Here is a 13,919-nt window from a genome sequence, read left to right as displayed (position 1 = left end):
GGCTGTTTTTATAGCTGAATAGTCATTTTTATTGTGTGATAATTACTTTGCACATGTGGCCAGTCTAAATATTTGAGCGATTAACCAGTTAATTGTGTAATATATGTAACATGTAGCAGAGGCCAGAGTTATCTCATGACAGGATTATCCATTCCTTCAACTTTTACTCCCATTCCAAAACCCAGAACTATCAGTGACAGTCCACGATCATTATGGAAGCCCTGAAGTTCTGAGGCCATTGAGAAAAATCATGTGTTTTTTGTCAAAATTACCAAGAAAAATGAGTGTTGACACTTCTGATGTTATTGGAATGAACAACCTGATCAGGAGCAAGAGAAGGCTTTTGTATTGAGGTTGGATAATCTGTGCACCAATCATATTCTATCCTTCATAAAGCAAGTAGAATCATTAAAAACTAGGATTGGAGAAGGAGACCTTCTGTATCTGATGTGCAATGCCAAGAGCACAAGAATATCCACCACTTCCTTCCTTTGCCTCATGCTGAGCCATGTACCAGCCTGGGGACAGCTGCACCAGGTGTTGTCAAACCTGAGGGTTTCAATCTTTTTTTCCCTCAAACCATGCATTGTGGCCATCAGACTAAATGAGCATGGAGGTCCTTCTGGCATTAAAATCTATCCAGATAAACATATGGCATTATGTTCAATACTGTGAAGAGCTGGATCCTTGCTCAGCTGCTTCTGTATAGTTACAAGGTGAAATCAAAGGAACCAAGATAGCTCTGCCTTTGTTTACACATTTTTAGTAATTATTGGGTGGTGCCTTTTTTTTCTCACCTGGCCTTTGACTCCTGCACACTACAGAAACAGAGGGTTTGTGCACTCACTTCTCATATTCGCTTCCCAGAGCCCCCAGCAAGCAAGAGCACAGAAAAAACTATCCATTGTACCTGAGCTCCCAAATTAGGAACCCCTGGAGAGACTACAAAGTTTACCTTCATCAGCAGTGTCCTCCAAAACTCAGCACAATTAATTCTTCCTTCCGCACAGTTCATCTCTTCTAAGTATATGGATGTTTTTGCCATTACCAAGTTGATGAGGTTCTGCTTTAAAGGCTTTCAGGCTGTGTGAGTTCAACTCTTGAAAGTATTCAGATATTTGAATCAGAACATTTTGCTTAACCAAGATAATGCTCTACATTGAGATCTATTTATTTGGTGAGTTTTAGCTTATAGAACAACCCACTCTTTAGACTCCTGACACCTTGTGCTCTGAAGGGCCCTGTCCTTGAAGTTACTATAGAGCACAATGATCAGAACTCACTGCTGATGTTTTGTTAGCATTTACGAGCAACATCTTGGCAGCAGGTGACCTCTAGGACTGTCTCTAAACATTTTCAATTTACAGACTCAAGTACTTTTGCTGTCTTTGGCGCTCATTCTTTTGAAGGGGTCAGCCCTTTATGCATTTGCCACAAGAAAGAAGTTCACAATGCCCTATAGACATAACCAGCTTAATAGGAATTCTGTGATGAACACACAACACACGATTCATTTTAATATTTATAGAAGAAATTCACATTGTTTTAAGTGTACACAAGCAGCTGCTGTCATTTGGCTATGAGCAGATGTTAGAACTCCGAAAGCTTCGCTGATAATTAAAATACTAACAGTTAGTGTTTTACCCCAGCTGCAGGTTCTGTTTACTGTAAATTTGATTTTAATGGTGCCTCTGTGCAGTTATTGAATAGCGGTTTGTTTTCTACCATACATGCGAAAGTGTCTGCAATGAAGACAAATGGTTATTTCCTGTAATTTACTCTGGAAAGATATGAATATACACTGTAACATAGCTGGATTTATAAATGAAACACAAGTATGACTACTAAATTGTAAGTGATAGTTTTTGTTGCCTTAACTAGAAAAAATAACTAGGGAAACTTAATATTTCTAGTTAGCCCCATACATTCTCCCCTCAAAACTGCTGTGCTTTTAAAATGTGTCAAGAAGTGGCCTCAAGCAAAGAACAGGTGCTCCTTTTTTACAAAATGTGTGCGCAAATCAAAAGAAATAAATACAATCAAAATCCTTATTTTTTTTTCAAGGACTGGCTAGAGTAGCATAATTGCTACTTTTATCATTTAATAAAATGATGGTTTATTTTGGGTATCCTGAGCAAGTGTCAGTTCTTTTTATTGTTACATATATGTGCATCAAATATTAGCAAAGGCTACCCAATTTGAGAATTGTTAATCCCAAGGGCTCGATTATGCAAACACAATGCATAATGCAAGCTACCATGTTTAGTCCCTTTGAGACCATTGAGACTAACTATGGCAGTAAGCACTGCTCCTGATAAATACATGTTTATAAGACTAGGCTCTAAGTGTGTATGTCCCTGAAAAGCAGAAAGCCCATGTTGAGGTAGTAATGACCTAGAGTGATCATAACATAACTTTCTGTTATGACATAAGAACTGGAAGTAACTCTGATGTAAAATTGGGATGGATTTTCCTATCAGTTGCCCAAGCACAGGACAGTACTTCTAGTTTCTTAATATTTTTGATGCTACCTGAACCACAATTATCCAATTTGGCCAAGTAGAGCTGATCCATTCTGAAGTTTGGATTCTGATTTAAAAGTGCTGGTGAAATTAATGTACTTTGCAGCTGCAGTGAATGGGTTAAAGCAGAAAAAATGGGTCTGTATAATTTCTGTCACTTGTTCCCATATTGTGGTCATTGCTTCCTTTGAAGGTGGTCTACAAAGAGCTGACTGTGCTAACTAGCATCCTTGATTCCAGCTGCAAAACTGCATTGGAAGCGAGGTAAAATACCTTGAATACATTTCTAGTATTAATTTTCTGTGTAGTCGCTACACCAATATTATTTGTTTTCAAAAAGAAATGGAGAACATAGATTGCAGGTTCAGAATTCAAGAGGGGTGAAACTCAAAACAGTCTGAGAACAGGAGAGAAGGGTGGGCAAGACAACCTCTGTTACTTGTGAGCTATGCAAAGGGAGCCGCTGCTCTTTGGGACACTACAGTCCTGGCACAGTCATTGTGTTTTGTACATAATTGCCACTCTCTTAGCCATGTAATATTAGCTCTCATTCTGTAGGTGCAGGAACAGAGGTACTGAGACTTTAACTAAGACAGCCTTTTCCCAAAGGTTAGTTACAAAGACAAAGAAAGATAAAGAGAAACAAAAAGCATAATCACTCACTAAATAAACTCACTGAAAATGCCCCCTTCTCTAATTTGCCCAGTTCTTCTGTCACTAGATCTCATTTCACCGAGTTTTTGGTTTTTCCTTTGAAGTCCTTTCCAGTGTATGATACAGAAAAAACAGCAAACAGGGAACTCTAGCCCATCCGTGTGTGTGTGTGTGTGTGTGTGTGTGTGTGTGTGTGTGTGTGTACACATATATGTGTGTGTGATGGGGCAGGGTGTGTATAACTATAATGTACACACACACGCACACAGATGTTTCAGGAAATCCTCCTACATTTGAAAGAATCAGAGAAAGCTGTACTCACCTTTTGTAAGCCATCTTTAAGGTTAAAACATCATCCTTTACTCAACCAATTATTAGGAGACATTGAAGTACCTAAACATGGTGGAGTGGGTTAAGAGTAAAATTAGAAGCAAAAGGATATTTGAGTCCCAGCCATAAACGTTCATTTACTTTCTTTAAGATTTAAGTTGAGCCCTTAATTTTTATTTATTTATTTATTTTGTGATTTAGTTTTCTTTCTCGGGTAATAAACATGTACAAAAGAAAAAAGAAATCTATTAGTATTTGGATTGGCTTTAAATTTTTTGAGTCAACATGATGGATTTTTGTGTTTCCAATGGAGTTAGTAAGACCTATTATTACTTGGTTGGTCTCTGTTATGAATGCATATGATTTTCATGAACATAATAGCTCCTAAGGAGCCATTTTGGTTTACTATATTAACACATATTTACATAGTTTAAAAATATTATGGTTTAACCCATATTATACATTTTAATTTAGGCAAACTATTTCTATGCCAGTACACTTTAATGCCTCCTGTAATGGATGATGCATAACACATTTTTATTAACACTTTTCATATCTGTGGGGATAGAATTTTTATAACAAAAATCATGATTGCAGATCTGCATTTGCAAATTCTCAGACAATAACTCTGTACAATTTAATTGTTTATTTTTTGAGGGGGGGTTATTTTGAAATAAAAATGGATCTAGGCCAATTTTTTTTCAACAAAGGCATCCAAGATTGTTTTTAGAAATGAGCACCAATACCTGCCATCCACATCAGGTGCTGAACAGCATTTTCTCACTTTAATTCAGTTGTCTGCCTTGACTAACTAACCAGGTTTGAAAATGTTGGTCTGTATGCCTTTCCTAGACCAGTAACCTGCGAAAGAGAAAACAAAGTGACTCTGTATTTAAAGAGCAAAGAGAAATCTGAAAAATGTAAACTGTTGTGCTCTCCAAAAATTAAGAAGGGCCAAACCATTATTTTTAATCCTCAGAGTTTGAGCAATGTATACAGATTCTATGACTGTTCTACTTATGCAAAAGAATAAAAAGAGTGGTTTACAAAGAAAAAACTGACAGACCTTTTACTGTTGCTAATTTGCATCAAAATAATTAAGGGCCTGATGCATCCCCCATTAAAGTCAGTGTGACTGTTCCCCTGGACTTTTATGGAAGTGTATTAGGCACTAAATTATTTGTGTACATTTGAATAGCAGACATACCATATCACACCAAGTATTTCACTAGTACTCAGACAATTAATATTTTCTAAGAAAAAGAATCAATTGCTGGTTCAATTATTGATATCAGTTTGACTTGTAGAACAATGGTGATGGCTGTGCTAAGTCTGATTTATTTACTGTCTTTAAAATTTCTGAAAGGTTGTATTTCATTGAAATTCAATCTGTCATTTACCTGATTTCCCGTGAGACACTTGTAGTATTTTTTGATGTTAAAAGGTTGTTCTGAGCTATTAGCGTTATTTTATAATATATTTACATTTTAATAGCTATCAAATGTTTGTATTTGTCAATAAAAAAAAGAGTACCTTGAAAATGCACAAGGAAAAAAATTAAGCACCTTTGAATATGACAGTACATATCAGCCTGCACAAAAGTTTTGTAAAAATGGAAAAATGCCTCTTTTAAGTTACTGTACCAATGCAGATTGTTTCCATTGTCATAACAAACCAGGCCATTATTTCATTTACAACTTAAAACCCTGTTTTTCATGAGTGTGTTATGAAGGTATGTTAAGCTTAGATTCACTGTGTACAGCCACTTAATCAAACTTTTGGGATAGGCTTAAAAATCTCATAGATATGCCTGTTAAGAGCAGAATAGTGGTTTCATATTATATTAGTACAGACTTTCCTAACACATTACGCATTTCTTTCTGAGACAAGTCTCTTTAATGCCATCTTTATCTGCTACACGATGCATGAAATCTACTTTCTGTTTTAGAACTGCAAATGACCCTTGACCCCTTTAGTACAGACACAATGTGACCTTTCTATTGTCATCAGCTTTCATTCTCTTGAAAATTCTATGAATTTTTATTACAAGTTTTTTTAAACCAAGCTGAGGCTTCAACAAATTACTTGACACAGATGAGATGAAGTTGTTGAAGTAGTGTTAGATAAGTTTTACAGCCAGCATGTGTGCTGCTGAACAGTACAAAGCCAGTGTCCTACAATGTCATACACCAGTAACTGCTGAGCCTACTATTGGATAAATACATCATTTTATGGAACATTGATTGTTCTATAAACCCAATGGAGTATTATGCTCTATGATCAAACCATTTAGATTGTGTGTAGAGCACAGAAAATGCCATATTCAGGATGGTACTAAAAGTGCCATTTGTGTATTTTATGGATGTCATTACGGGGGAAACTTCTCTCTGTAGGCCCTGTTTACTGCAAAATTTTTTAGTCTGTAATGACATTTTTCATTCACAACGTATGCCTTCAAGAGAGGGGGCCCTTGTTTTATTTGTTTCATTCGAGTTTACTGCACAAATCCTGTACATTTTAATTAAATGTAAGCTTAACAAAAGAATAAGGTATTTATTCTGTGGGGAAAAAATGATGACAGTAACAAAAGAATAAAAGAGACGCACAAAAGAAAGTCAGGTACGAAGTAAAAGAAGAAAAAGTGCTAAAACCTATTTGTAGTTTCCCAGATGCACATTAAACATCAAAGCATATCTTTTAGCCCTATTTTGGGAAGTTTGTGGTCTCTGAGAATTAAAATAGCCCACAAGTATGGATTTAATGTCTAAAAAGCTTGAAATTTTCAAATAAAAATGTAAAAATCACTAAGGACTCCAGCTGATAAATAATGCCTCTGTTGAAATGACAGACTTCTTGGAAAGGAACCAATTCTCTGATCATTGCACCCCTAGATATGAAACACCTCTTTGCAATTTCTCTGAATATGAGCTGTTGTATCATTGTATTTTGTCGTTTTAATGTTTATTTGTGTCTCTATCCAATTTGCAGTGACATGCAATCAGCAGCAAGTACAGTTTTCCTAATATTAATTCAGGTTTATATTGCAGCGTGTGTTTGGCATGTCAACCAACACTTACCCCTCCCTTCATTTTTTCCAGCTGGGGGGGAGGGAGGGACAGGAATTAGGATGCCAAAGTTTGTAGCAAAATTTGATTTGTTGCTCCATACAGTTCAAAAATGTGATTTTTTTCTTGAAATAATATTTTTGGGGGTTCTTACATTATGTGGAATAGTAGTGCTCCATTACAGAAATGTACTGTTCCCAAAGTCATAAGAGCAGCTAAGCCTCAGTGTGTGTTGGTTTCAAAATACTTCCCCTATTTGGCTTTTCACTTTTAAAACAAAAGAAAACCACTTAAATCTATGATTCATATTTACCATGAAAATCACGAAAATTGAAGTTGATGTTCCCAGTAAATTCTTGGTCATAGTCCAGTTAAAATTTAAAGTTACAGTAGATTCACATTAGTTTAAATGACACTTGAACTTCTACATAGCTCAACATTAATTCATTATAGTTGAAATGGAAGAATCTTCAGTGGGTGAATCTTTTACAATCTGATTGAGGCTGTTACATTTTATAGGAGCCATTTTTCAAAGCAGTACTGACAGCACTCGAAGTTATTAAATTGCTGAATCAAGAGATGGACCTGCAATCGCATTTATGAACTGTGATGGAATAGCTGGGGTTGCACTGAGCTGAGGTTAAGATGTTGGTGTAGTTAAGCTTCATCACACCCCTTACTGACAGCAGTATTTACCCATGTAGTTTACTTTAATGGTCAGGAAGTGGCTTAACTCACCTCTGGATTCAGATAGATTAAGCAAGCAGTCAGAATGGCATAATTATCAGTGCTGCAAGGAATTCACTGGATAACTCTACACCCCAGAGACTTCCCATTCAATTGCAGAGTAAAGACTGAAGTTGCATGGATTCACCGATACAGCATTTATTTGAGAGGCTGAGAAGAGGAGTTATTTTGTTTGTTTCCATCTCCCAAAATTGCATCTTGTCTTAAGTGCTTTATGTCCTTTACTTAATGATGTTTGTCTGAGATAATTTAACAGGTAACTATGGCATGGTTTCTGCTATATCCAGTACAAACTTACAATTTATACAGTTATTTTAATTTTGAGATGTATTGAAAAATATATGATTTGTAGTGTTATTTTGATTTGGTGCAGCATCACTGCCAGACCTAGCTTATATCATTTCAACAAAGCAAGGCTCCTGAGAGAATTAATTACTCCTACTCTATTATAAAATATGCATCAAATAAGATTCTTTTGAAAATTGTCATTTTATGTTGATTTCCCCCTCCGATTTTCTCTGTTTTGTGGGTCTCCACACATCATTGCCCACAATAAGAAAAGTATAACTAGGGACAAGAACCAGTAGTGTCACCATGGGCTTCCCTGTAGTTTATCCCTGCCAAAATTTAATTCAATAGCATGTGCCAGATCAATTTTGCAATAAAACTTGTAAATGCTTTAACAGTTTAACTTGTTAATTTTCCTCTCCAAAAATAACCTGCCTTTCAAGCTAACATGAAGAAGTTTATGTGGTATCAGTTTAGATATCTGAAGTCTCACTGTTTAGCAAAATTCAGGCACACATTTTGTAGTATAATCATCTGGGAAAAGCTTTGAAGTTTAAAGAAAGAAGTCACCAGTGAAGGCCCAGTTTTTTGGGTGCAAGTATTATCTTGATGCGTGTGAAATTGTACCTTGACCTTAACCTGCATATTTGAAGCAGTTGGGAGCATGGTGTTACAAGATGCTGAGTACTTTGGCCCTGATTCAGCAAAATGCTTAAGCAAAAGCATCTCTCTGACTTTTTAAACGTGTGCTTTATTTTTTGGTGGGATTGGTGCTAAAGGTGTCAGCACTTCTGTGATGACTGAGTCCTCAAGGCCAGCTGTCAGATTCTGAGATGAGAAGACAACTAGGCCATTCACAAGTACTTCCTACTTACTGGGTTAAAAGAATCAGCATCTGAAAATACAGTTCTAGTCTGAAATATAACTAAATATGACACTTTTTAATGCAGCTGATCTGCTTCTTTTGTGTGCTCAGGCTCATGTCTGACACAAAGGAAAGCTAACACAATTAGGTGTATGTCTAGACTGTAATCCAGGGGTGTTTGCAGCTCATGTTAGATATATCCAAGCTAACTTTAAACTATAGCCCAGGTGCCATAGCAGTCTAGGCACAGTCTCTACAGGCCTGCCCTGAAACATGGTTAAGTAGTTGGCATTTAAAGCCCCTGCTGCTGAAGCCACACTAGTTCATGAGCTAGTTTAAAGCTAGGTTGTATATATCAATGCAAGCTGTAGTTAGGCCTCTGGGTTCCAGTCCTGACATATCTTGAGAGTGAGCTCACTGAATTCTGTGCTGTCTTATGCACCTGTGAATTTCTTCACTAAGCTCCCATAAGCTAGACCTGCCCAAAGGCACCAAAGGCAAGCAGGACTGCATGAGGCCATGTTTTGAAGACAGTGGGATTGAACACGTGTAACTAAGGGCATAATTTGTCTTGCAGAACCTTTAAAAACCTTTTTTTTTAAACTTATAAATCGAGAAGATTTTAAGTGAAAATAACAAAGAGGTAAGAGTGATTTGCCATGATGATATTTTTGCAGAATAAATTGTTTAGAAAGACTATATGTTGCCTCCAACTAAATACACCAGAATACAGTTTCAGATAGGTGTGCTAGGAAGAGCGTTTGATGGAAAAATGAAGGAGAAACTAATAGCATTAAAACAAAGACATGGCCATTACCCTTACCAGCAAAGCCAAAACGTGAAAAGGGGGTCATTTGCACATTATGTCCAGATATGTTTAATGTAATATGCAATTACTATACTGTTCCAATTATAGGTTGACCTTTTCCCTCAAAAAGAACCATAAAATTCACATTGAAATGCAGGGTCAACCTGTAATCAGAATAATACTGTGCTGTTGAATGGAGCTGATGACCCTGCACAGTACCCTTGAGTCAAAATGGGTGTCCCACAGAGGTGCTGTATAGGATGATCTGCTGTCATGGCAGCAAGAGGGGAGGATAACAGTGGTCAGGTAGCCTACATCCCCATGACTTCTGGGGATCAGAAGGTAAGTATTAATCCTCCATTATGAAGCTAGGAGCCCAGAAGCATTAAGACTCCTGTAACGGGTTGAGGCTCCCACCCCGGCTCCACTTGTGGGTCCCCAGCTCTAGGCCTGTCTATATAGAAAGTCACCACCAGAACCACAGTGCCAGGAAACACCCTGCAAGGTGAGCTGGCAGGAAACCATACAGAATTGATACACTTCAGAAGTGTGGACATTCAATATTTAAAACCCATTTTAATTTTTCTGTTTACATTAGGCTGTGCATTTATTATTAGCAAAAACACTATTACTACATTATCCTGGCCATTCCCAGCACTAAACTAGAACATATCTCAGGTTCAGTTTAAAAATGTATAAAAAATGACAATATGCTTCATTGTTCAAAAGAAAAATTACCAAGCGGCTTTTGTTTGTACTCTTTTTTTTTGTAGGAGAGGTCAACTCTGAGCTGCCACCTACACATAACAATGGTGTAAATGCAACCACCCACCTTCACCTATCCTACTTCACTCTAAAAAATTAGGAATGTTTGAATTTTGAACCCTTAAAACCAGGGCTACTTGGGTCAAGGCCATGTATTGTTCTGCCTGTCATATGAAGTTTTAATCCAGACCTGCCATTCAGATCTGGCCTTTTAATAAGGGCCAGTCTATTTAAATCTGTAAACAGTGTATTTTGACCAAAATATTTGTCTTGATATGTATTGACATGGAATTTTAGGCAGAAAATAATATGGCAAGCCTTGGGCAAAATTACCTTTGGTGGAGAGGGTGCTTTTTCTTATTATTTTCGTATTTTCAGTGCATTTAACTCTTTCCTTGGTTATTTAATTTTCTTATGAATTTTTTAAGGCTAATAGATTTTTCAACTGCAAAGACTTTATCTGTAACTATCCCCTTGTATTTGGGGGAAAAGCTGTTCTTCCTCAAACTGAATGAGCAAGTGTGGGGTCAACTTATAATTGGAAAGCCATAGTATAGGTTTCATTACAAAATTAGCATCACCATGAGGCATTCTCTTTTTAAAAAAAAAGATATTAATGGCTTTTAATTGTAGAATGTATGCATTTGCTGTTTCCATACAAGCTGTTGTAAAAGGAACAAATTACAATGGTTAGTGCTCTGCAGGCTTCTTAACAGCAGCAGTTGTTTGGATCTGTAAATAAATGATTGGGAAAACATGCAAAATGGTTTTGTTCAGTTGCATACTACACCTGTGTTTTTGCCAGTGAAATTTAAAAATTGCAAAAGAAAATTATCTGAGTTGTAGTTGCTCAAAATAAACTGAAATATTAGCCATCATGCCTTTTTTAACACACACTTTTATTTCCTAGGCATCGTATCCAAGTCCTATGAGTGCCGGCTGAAGGGGCAGGGAGCAACCTTTGTGGAGACCACCAGCTCTTTTACTGCAGCAGCACTGGGAGAACTTTCTCCAGTTAAAGAGAAGGTCCTTCGAAGTAGCAGAAGACAGCCATCATCAGCCGAACAAGTGCAGCAGTTTATTATTATTCAAGGATATGATGGAGACTTTGCAATTGATGCTTCTGTGGAAGAAACAGCAGCAGCTACCCTTCAGACTTTGGCAATGGCTGGTCAAGTGGCAAGAGTGGTCCATATCACAGAAGATGGGCAAGTTATAGCCACAAGTCAAAATGGTTCTCATGTGAGCAACATAGTCCCAGGACAAATACTTACTGAGCAATTATCAGATGGTACAACCCAACTAGTAGTTGCTCAAGTGGTTGAAGGCTCTGTTGGAGGAAGTGATGTTGAGGAGGCTGTTCCCATAGAGGAAGCTCCTGATTCCAGTAGTGCTGTGGTGCAGCAGATAATGAAACAAGAAGTTTTAGATGCTGCAGAAGGTACAGTACATCCTCCAGACTCTTCCTCAGCATTTGATGCCCTGCTTTGTGCTGTAACAGAGCTGGGCGAAGTGGAAGTCAAAACTGAACTGGACAGAACAAGGTCTGATCACAAAGATTTGTCACAAATACCAAATCAAGAGACACCTAATATTTCTAGTGACACTGAGACACAAGAAATACAGATGTTCCATGAAGTTCAAGAGACTCAGGAAGATATGCAACCTATGGAAGTAGTGACACAGGTCATGCACCCATCTACTATAATTGCATCTCAGGAGAGAGCTCAAGCCGCCTTCAAGAAAATGGTGCAAGGAGTACTGCAGTTTGCTGTATGTGACACGGCTGCAGCAGACCAGCTGATGAAAGAAGGTGTCACTCAGGTTATTGTAAATGAGGAAGGGACTGTGCATATGGTGGCTAGAGAAGGTTCTCAAATAATAATGCAAGAAACCGCTAACCATTCACTTAGCGTCCAAAGCGAACACATGGATTTAGTTGAGTCTGATGGGGAAATTTCACAGATCATTGTCACAGAAGAAATAGCTCAAGCTATGGTTCAGGGTTCCAGTGGCAACTTCTCTGAAGGTGCAACCCATTACATTGTAACAGAATTATCACAAGATATGCAGAATGAGACTGGTGTGTATTCACACACTGTGATAGAGACAGCTGAGTCTCAAGAGATTTTGCAGTCTAGTTCTGCTGTGAATTCTGAAGCAGTCTCTCAGTGGAACAGAACAGTCAACTAGTATGGTCATTTATAAAAAGGGTGGCTCACAAGCAGTGGTAATTCAGGGCCAAAGAAATGATAATGAACTACAAGAAGCTTGAAGACCTCTATCTTGTAGGCTTGATGCATGGCAGGTTTGAAAAATTAACAGATACATGTAGGCAGTGTAATCTCTGAATTTAATTTGTAAAACTTTGAACTATAATATTACTTCATCCAGACTACCAAATGTGCACACTGTGTGAAGGGAATGTCAGCTGTTGGAAAAATCATGCAATGAGGGTGTTACCTTCTTGTTGCAATGGAGTTTACCTAAATACAATTAAATATGAGTTTTAAAAAAAAAATTCTGGCACAATATGGTGAGACAAAGGATGCAGTCCCCCAAAAGGAGTTGGATGTGATTCTATTTGTTGGTTTGGATTCTTTTGTTAATGGTTATTTATTTCAGTGATTTACTGAGTCTGTGTCTTTTTCTGTTAAGCATAATCACAAAAACAATAAATTTCAAAGTTTTTACTTTACAGATTCATTTTACAAACAAAGTAAAGAAATAAAACCCAAACTCCCGCATGTGGTTAATAAATGTGAGGTTGATCAGTACAAGTTAGACACCACAACTGTTGTCCACACTTCTTTAAAAGAAGAAAACATGACATTTGACTTTCCATTGCCTCTTCTATAAAAACCATCTCAGCAAAATGGCCATTCCTTAGTTTGCATCTAAGAATCAGTTTTCTTTAACTGTAGTTTAACACTTTCCTTGTTCTGCATTGGACTTCTCATACAGGAGATTTCTAAAATCTACACTTTAGTCTTCATACACATATATTAAGGGTGGGAGGGGAAACTTGGTTTAGAAAAACTTTACTCTCTGTAGTTTCTACTTAATTTTAAATATGAGAGTCCTACATCTGAAATGTTCATTTTGGGGAAAAATATTGTCACTGTTCATGTTTTGCTTTTCTTACAAATAGTGCTTCATATAAATACCACTTTGAAGTTCATTTTGTGAATGACTTTTTGAAATGTTAGGGGGTTTTTTTTATAAAAATTCTGACTTTGACATTAACAAGTAGAAAAAAGGTGACCTTGTATGTCTTGCTTAGACCAGAATGTCAGTTACTTAGTGGTGGGTATACTGCAACTGTTCAATGCAAGTTCATGTTGAAAAGATTTGTTTCATGATACAACTGCTTTTTGTTTCTCTAAAAATATGAACTGGTAAAGGATTTGGGGGGGGGTTTTGGTCTTTCAAATAAAATGTTAGCATTAAAATGAAGCATTATGATTTTAATATTAAGCAATAAACAGAACTGGCATTCAGCAGCAGAAAACGAATGCTATCTATTATGTCTGTGCATTTTCTCTTTGCTTTTCTCTGTCCCTCTCTCTGGCTAGATAGATAAAGATAAAAGAATCTAATTTCTGAAGTGTGCCTCATGCATGCTTAATATAATTGTCTAAGTGTTTAGGACATAAACCATGCAGACTCTGGAGATAACTATATTTCCTATCATGTTTAATATCTTAAAATCATCAAATAAAAGAAAGTTGGGATGAGGTGAAACAATAGTTCTTTCTTCAAGGTAGTTTTTAAAATGGATTTTCCAGGGGAGGTGCATAGTAAAGGTGCCTCACTCTAGGGCTAGAAGATTCTGCTGCCTTCTTTTTTTTTCCGTTTTTTCTTTTTTTCCTTTT

At 37.0% G+C, this 13,919-nt stretch overlaps 1 protein-coding gene across 1 annotated transcript in view; it reads left to right on the top strand.

Annotated features, from left to right (window-relative positions):
• ZNF407 (zinc finger protein 407) overlaps positions 1-13,571 on the top strand; it is a 545,661-nt gene extending 532,090 nt beyond the window's left edge. The window contains 2 exon segments of the mRNA XM_019524335.1: positions 10,955-12,206; positions 12,208-13,571. Of these exon segments, the coding sequence (XP_019379880.1) occupies positions 10,955-12,206; positions 12,208-12,319 (1,364 nt within the window). The 3' untranslated portion in view covers positions 12,320-13,571.
• Positions 13,572-13,919: the final 348 nt, after the last annotated feature.

The sequence above is a fragment of the Gavialis gangeticus genome, unplaced genomic scaffold (assembly GCF_001723915.1).
Source record: "Gavialis gangeticus isolate Ggan-Ray unplaced genomic scaffold, GavGan_comp1, whole genome shotgun sequence".
Classification (NCBI taxonomy): domain Eukaryota; kingdom Metazoa; phylum Chordata; order Crocodylia; family Gavialidae; genus Gavialis; species Gavialis gangeticus.
Note: the sequence above shows the minus strand (reverse complement) of the source record. Positions and strands in the feature narration are given on the sequence as shown.